Here is a 6,720-nt window from a genome sequence, read left to right on the forward strand (position 1 = left end):
CCCCCCTTCCCCTCCGCGCACACACACATCAACACACACACGCGCGCACACACACACACACACATACACGTGTACACACGCACCTGCAGCTCCAGGTAGCGTGCCGCCAGGTCCTCCTCGCTGTCCACCCGCACCACACCAATGGACTCGCTGCCGCCCACGGGCTTGAGCACCGACGGGAAGCCGACCGCGGCAGCTGCCGGCTTCAGGTCGTCGGGGCCGCTGACCATCGCGTGCGACGGCGTCGGCAGGCCGGCGTCCTGCGGGGGTGGGGTGTGCACCCAGGTTGGGGGGGTGGGGGTGGGCGCGAGGGTGGGACGGATGGGAGGCGGGAGGCTTGGCTGCAGGTTGGCTGGCTGGGCGCCACGGATCAGGCGGCTGTGCGTGCCACGGCCCGTGCCACGGCCCCGCTGCTCTTTTGTCCGCCCAACGCGACGCTGCCAGCTCGCCCGCGTACATCACGCGCCGCAGACGGACGCGCGCCGGCCGCGTCCCCGGCCGCGCCAGCAGCGCGCCGGCCCGCAGCGCGCCTCGGCCTCGCTTTCGGCTCTAACGTCCGCTTAGAAACGAAAAAAGCCGAGGGGCGGCCGCGCACCTTGAGGGCCTGACGCGTCTGGTCCTTGTTGCGGGCGCGCGCGACGGCGTCGACGCTGTTGGCGGGGTACCCCAGGCGCTCGCACAGCCGGGCCACCAGGGGCTGCGCCAGGTCAGAGAAAGAGCAGATGCCGTGCACCGCGCCATGCTCCTGCAGATGGTGATGGGACGATGGAAAGGACACGCTGTTCTTTTGAGGGGCTGGGGCGGTGGAGCAAATCGGCGGCCAAGAGGCTTTGGGGACCCCCGGCTCAGGTTGGCTGCCTAGACGTGTCCACACATTCTCAGGTGATGTGTGCCGAAGAGGGCCCCCGAAGCTCCCAGCTGCGGCCGGCCGCCTCGAACGTTCGAACGCCATGGGCGCGGTGCTCGCACAAAACCGCAAGTGCCGGGTCGGTGCTGCCTGCTTATCAGGAGTGCTTCCTGGAGCTGCTGCACTCGTGCGCCCGTACGTGCGCACGCAAGCACGCACGCGCACTCACACACACACACACACACACACACACACACACACACACACGGACGTGCGCTCTCTCTCACCTCGACCAGCTTGTTGTACACACGAGTGATGTCATCCAGCACGCTCTCGGTGTCGCGGGACAGGTCGATGGGGTGGAACGCGTCAAAGGCGCTGCCCACGCAGTCCTTGCCCCAGTGGTTGGGGCTGTCCACCAGCACCGCAGTCACCCCCAGCTGGCGCGCCTTTTCGTAAATGAAGCGCTTCTGCGGGTCGAACATTGCCCGTTCACGGCCGGCAGTGCGGGGGAGGGGAGGAGGCTTGGCGTCGCGGCGCGCGCTGGCTGCAAAGCGAGCCCGCTCGCGGCGTTGCAAGGCTCCCGACGCTCGACAGAGGCCCTTTGGCGCCACACCCAAGCCCAGCCTCTGCATCCAAGCCCAGCAGGAAACAGGCAGAGCCGGGGTCAAAGCTGCGGGAGAGGGAGGGAAGCCAAAACAATCAAGCGGCGGCCGCACCTTGCCGTAGCCGGCGCAGACGAAGAGCACCACCGCGCCCTTGAGCGCCCCCTCGCGCGCCGCCTGGCCGGCCGCGCTCGCCTCCTCTAGCAGCTCGCGGGGCACGCCCGCCCCCAGGTCCTGCGGCGGCAGCGGCAGCAGCAGTAGCAGCAGCATCAGCACGGTAAGCAGGAGCAGCAGGGTCAGCAGCAGCAGCAGCAAGGTCAGCAGCAGCAGCAGCAGCAGCAGCAGCAGCAGCAGCAGCAGCAGCAGCAGCAGCAGCATTATATGCCGCGGGAGCGTCAGCGGCACCAGGGTCAGCTATAGCAGCGCCGAGCAGCAGAGGCCGGAGGATTAGGGGCTGGCGGGGACTCGCGCAGTGGGGCATTGTGCAGGGCGCGCACAGGGGGTGGGGCCCAGGCCGGTCCAGGCAGTGTGCGAGGGAGTTGAGCTAATTTCGTGCAGCCAGGCAAGTGTTTGTGCCTCGGCCAAGTGAGTGGGCCAACGAGGCCCAGCGCCGGACTGCGCATGCGCCAGCCTGAGGTGGCTCGCGACAAACTGGTGCGCCCCGCGCAGGGTGCACGCGCGTAGCAATCCGCGGGGGTACTCACAGGGCGGGCGGTCCTGGCCTGCTCCACGTCCGGGCTGGAGACCGCCGCCGCCGCGACAGGCGCTGCCAGGCGCGCGCGGCGCCCGATCTGCTGCTGCTGCTGCTGGCGCTGCCGCTGCTGGAGAGCTGCGCAAGCGGCCGGCGCCTGCAGGGGCGCGTGTGGGTGCAGGGGTGTTGGGTAACAATCGTCTGAGAGAGCTCACGCAAAGCAGCCGGGCGATCCAGCTCACAGGGCAAATCGCTGTGCCGCAAATGTGCTGTGGGGAGGTGCCCTTTCACGTGATGGTGCCTGCACGCATGACAGCGTGCGCTCCGCCCACCCTATTCCTGGCCGCGCACCTTCACAGGCACCAGGTTACGTGTCGCACTGCGCCTGGACGGCGCGGCACGCTCCGCCACGAGCCGCCCGCTGTTGAACGCCTGCATCGTGCAGCACCCGGCGCCGGGGCGTCTGCTTTGAGCGCGGCCCGAGCTGCACACACGCTTCATCAAGGGCCATGCGGATTGCTTATGCAAGCAAAATGCGGCCCTGTGATCACCTGTAGCGAGGCCATGCTTGATGCTTTGTCTGATTCTTATGTTGCGCAGGCTGCCACGGGATGCCTTGAAAGCGGATCTTTGTACGGTTACGCAGGGTGACAACGTTCTAAATGCAATAAATGTTGCAATGTGATGTGCCGGCGGCCGTCCCGTGCTGCCACGAACCACCAATTGCCGCCCGTTCGCACCCCGCCGGCATCGCGGTTAAATAATACAGAGGACCGCTCGACATACTTATTCACAGTTTTATCTGTTAGGTACATTCACGTGGCCCCATGCAGCCGGGGTGCACAACCAGCTGCGCATGCTGCCGCCCCTGTGGCAGCAACCACAATCTGGTCTCTCGGTAGCCGGGCCGCATGCTGAAAGCACTGGTAACTCAGGAAATTTGCAGGATTATGACATGTCTCTCAATTGAAGGCATGCAGGAGGGAGGCAAAGGCAGCGCAGGGCATGGGACAGCACGCGATATTGTGCCATCATGCGCACACATGGGCCCCTCAGAGCACACGTGCGGTCCCGCACGGCCTGGCTTCACATGAATGTCGTGCCCCGCGCCGCCGGGAAGTAGATGGCCTGGTGGCGCGGCTGCTGCCAGTGCGACTGGCAGAACTTGGTGCACCTGTGACGCGCGAAAAAGGTGCTGATGCCGTCGAGACTGAGGTCTGTCGCGCCATACGCACGGGTGCCGCTGCGCGACAGGATGACCGGGTCGGTCAGCGTCATGCCCTCGTCCGTCATGCCGCCCTGCAGGTCGCAGAGCACGTAGCTGCCGCCGCTGGCGTGGTAGGAGTAGTGGCTCTGCGAACAGCATGCGCAGCCAGGGGGCGGTCGTCGTGGTGATTAGAGGCAGGCATACGCGCACTTGTGGCGCACAAGTGTGCCTCATAAGCAAGTGGGGCGAGAAATATTGGGGTTGTAGGTTGAGGTCAAGTGCTGCATAATGCTGGCGTCATGCAACAAGGGGGCCTGTGCGCATGTAACACGAAGCACTAATCCAACGAACAGGCACATGTGTGAGTGCCCTTGCTGGCCACGAACTTCAGCACCACTCACCAGGGCCTGCATGGCTTGTGACCAGGCATCATGCTGATCAAACACAACACCAGTGTTGGAGTTGAACTTGCAAAAATCCTCAATGTAGGGCTCCACCAGGTGTTTCTGCCCCGCCCGCTCGCTGCTCTCGACGAACGTCCACACCTGCACCGTGCAGGTAGAGGAGGCGACTGCTCTTCAACAGCAGAGCAGGGAGCATTGCTGTTGTCTTCAGCCGCACGCCATGCAATCAACCAGCAGCAGGATTCTTGCCCACCTCGGGCTCATTCAGCAAGATGTACTGATCGATTATATCTTCGTTGTTGAAGGCATTGATTATATCCTGTGTGGGCACGGATTCAAAATTTACTTGAAAGCTTGGTTTAGTCAGCTTGCAAGTGCTGCTGACGCTTCCAAGCTTTCCACGAGGCACCTGGCCTGACCGTGGCGCAGTCACCTGTGCCTTGTCCACGGCTCTGATGTCCTCAGAGTAAAATCGACTCTCAAAGACAACGCCTGTCTTGAACCATCTGCAAATAAGTAGGTTCGTAACGGATAAGAGCGATGCGCAGGCCAGTGCTTCACATCGCGGTGCCGCTACAGTAGGCTCTACGGTACTTGCCCAAAAACTCCGGATGCTTGCCACGCACGCTCTCACTTTGCAACGAGTGGCTGACCCTCGCGCTCTCCCTTTGTGTAATGGCCCTTGTACACAACCCGGAAGGCGCCCTCGCCGATGGGCCGTGATGTGTCGATAGTGCCGCGTGTGGCGTTGTTGCGCCTCAGCGAGGCCATGCTGCATCCAACGTTGTGTTTGCCTCAACGAATCCTGGTTGATTCCGCACGTTTGCTTCGCTCCCCTTTATATTCGCGCTGCTAGTGTTACGTGATAATAGCCGTGCTGACCACGGCGATCTCCGAGATCAGATGGAATGCAAATTACGAAACAGGACTTCCAAGAAGGTGGTCAACCTCAATTACTGCCGCAGCAAGTGTTACTAGTTCCTAGGCAACATCTCAAGCTCGTGCAGATACTTGTACTCTCACCGCCTGCTGGGCCTCTGTGTAACGTGACGGACGTTACACCGGCTTCTGTAACTCAGTCGTGAAGTCTATAACCGGGCCCTTCAAGGACATTTAAGGGCACGACCCCATGCTCTCCCCGGTCCCCGTGCCCACCTGCCTTCCGCAGGCTGCCCACGTCTCTAGCCGTGACACTCCTCCCCCCTTAGCTTCAGCGTCCTCGCTGACAGACTAGTCGTGGGGCGGCAAGGCAGTGTCACGGTATATAGGGTCGTAGAGCCCTTCCCGAGCACGCTAGCGACACCTATTGGTCTGTCACGTTACATTTGGTGCTCCAGCCGGTCCTGGCCAGTCCTCTCAGCGGAGGACGCAGGTTCGAACCCGGGTGCGTGCAGATCGTGTTTCGCCCCGAAGTCACAGGGTGACAGCCAGACAGGCTCGAGGACGAGCCTGTGCTAGGTGGGGGTGAGTGTCACGGTATATAGGGTCGTAGAGCCCTTCCCGACTGCACTGTCTTGCACGTTTGCACTGTCTTGCATATTCGGAAGGTGCCTCAATCCTGGCAGTGATGCTGAGAAAAGAGTGCCGCAGGTGCCCGAGCCTTCCCTTCCTGTCATGCACGCAATTCTTAGTACTCTGCAGAAACTCACGCTGTCGGGACCGAGCACCTCCGCCAGTGCAGTCTCCCCAAAAAGCACCTCAACACAGCCACCACCGTCCGGCACATTTGTGCATTGCGTTGGAAGCGATATACCATAGTGCAATCGAATGGGCTTTTGTCCGCGACGTCAACAGGTATTGATGAGGGGGATTTACAAAATCAACTGAGCACCCGTGTCGCACATGTTTGGGGGTTGCAGGGCGCCGTCCCACACCAGCATGCAGACGCTGTAAACATGAGTCTTCGTGTCTCCGCCCAATTGACCAGGGCTCGGCTGGGCGACAGGACTCTGGGCCCGTGGCCAGCTGCTGGACTGGTGTTTGTTTGGTCATGAGTGTGCGGGTCAAATATGTGCTTGACATGTTTTTGTATTGTGTGCAATAACATGCTAAAAAAAACTAAACCAGAATTATCCATCTTGTCCAGAATAAGGGGCCTCAGATGAAGGCATGCGGTGCGGCTCGGGTCAATATCGGCGCAGCGTGGGGGTGTGGCTGGGGGTCGGCGCGAGGGGCAGCAGCTGCTGTGCGCCCGCACCGGGGCGGCCATGACTCGACATTGGTGTCCTCAATGACGAATCAAGCGCACACAATCCAGCAAGCCACCAAGCTGAAGTAGCCGCTGCAGAGATCGCTGGACACCCGCGACACAGGGAGCACAACAGGAGCAACGAACGCCCCAGGCAATGGCAGCTATGGCTCAGCTTAAGTCTGGTGCTGCCACTGCACCGGCTCAGCGCCCGGTGCGTGGAGCTGGAGAACCTCTGGCGAGGGGCCCCGCACCTGGCAGGGGCGATCCCAGTGAATCTCGACATCTCACACCCCCATTGGCACCGCAGGCTCAGAAGCCGTTCACCAGCTTCCGTATCAGCCGCAGCACGGTCCGGGTGAATGCCACGGCGGAGCGCAGCGGTGAGCGACGCACTAACATGCGCTGTTGGCCACAGCCCACTCCCCCCCTGACGATCCAGCGGCAACGGTATCGCTCTCCAATGCCTGGCGCTGCCCCACAGGCTCAGACACCAGCAGGCGGCAGGTGCTGCAGCTGGCGGCGATCCCGGCGCTGGGCAGCGTGCTGCCCTCTGCAGCGTTCGCGGCCGGCAGCGGCAAGCGTGAGTTGCGACCCCCCCCTTGCACGGGCGGGCTGCCAGCCTGCGTCGCTGGCCCTGCCAGTCCTGCTGTAACTGGAGACCCGCGTACGGCACCCGCACCAAGCAGGTCTCCTGACTGTTTGCTCGTGGCTGGCCGTCCGCCGTCGTGGCTCCCGGCAGCTGTCGCCACCTGCTCACGCCGCCGTCGCCCTGCAC

General features: G+C 62.7%; 3 protein-coding genes across 3 annotated transcripts; 1 reads left to right on the forward strand and 2 right to left on the reverse strand.

Moving 5' to 3' along the window:
• Positions 1-370: 370 nt before the first annotated feature.
• MNEG_12553 (hypothetical protein) lies at positions 371-2,709 on the reverse strand (the record flags this gene model as incomplete). Its single annotated transcript, XM_014038973.1, has 6 exons — positions 371-745; positions 1,135-1,317; positions 1,567-1,866; positions 2,157-2,300; positions 2,495-2,575; positions 2,695-2,709. The coding sequence occupies 6 exons, from the start codon at positions 2,707-2,709 to the stop codon at positions 371-373; spliced, it is 1,098 nt and encodes a 365-aa protein (XP_013894427.1).
• A 520-nt stretch (positions 2,710-3,229) lies between these two features.
• MNEG_12554 (hypothetical protein) lies at positions 3,230-4,525 on the reverse strand (the record flags this gene model as incomplete). Its single annotated transcript, XM_014038974.1, has 4 exons — positions 3,230-3,496; positions 3,752-3,895; positions 4,188-4,260; positions 4,389-4,525. The coding sequence occupies 4 exons, from the start codon at positions 4,523-4,525 to the stop codon at positions 3,230-3,232; spliced, it is 621 nt and encodes a 206-aa protein (XP_013894428.1).
• A 1,583-nt stretch (positions 4,526-6,108) lies between these two features.
• Positions 6,109-6,597, forward strand: MNEG_12555 (hypothetical protein; the record flags this gene model as incomplete). The annotated part of the gene is made up of 4 exons (XM_014038975.1): positions 6,109-6,156; positions 6,253-6,325; positions 6,427-6,525; positions 6,587-6,597. The coding sequence occupies 4 exons, from the start codon at positions 6,109-6,111 to the stop codon at positions 6,595-6,597; spliced, it is 231 nt and encodes a 76-aa protein (XP_013894429.1).
• Positions 6,598-6,720: the final 123 nt, after the last annotated feature.

This window comes from Monoraphidium neglectum, assembly GCF_000611645.1.
Source record: "Monoraphidium neglectum strain SAG 48.87 unplaced genomic scaffold scaffold03304, whole genome shotgun sequence".
Lineage (NCBI taxonomy): Eukaryota > Viridiplantae > Chlorophyta > Chlorophyceae > Sphaeropleales > Selenastraceae > Monoraphidium > Monoraphidium neglectum.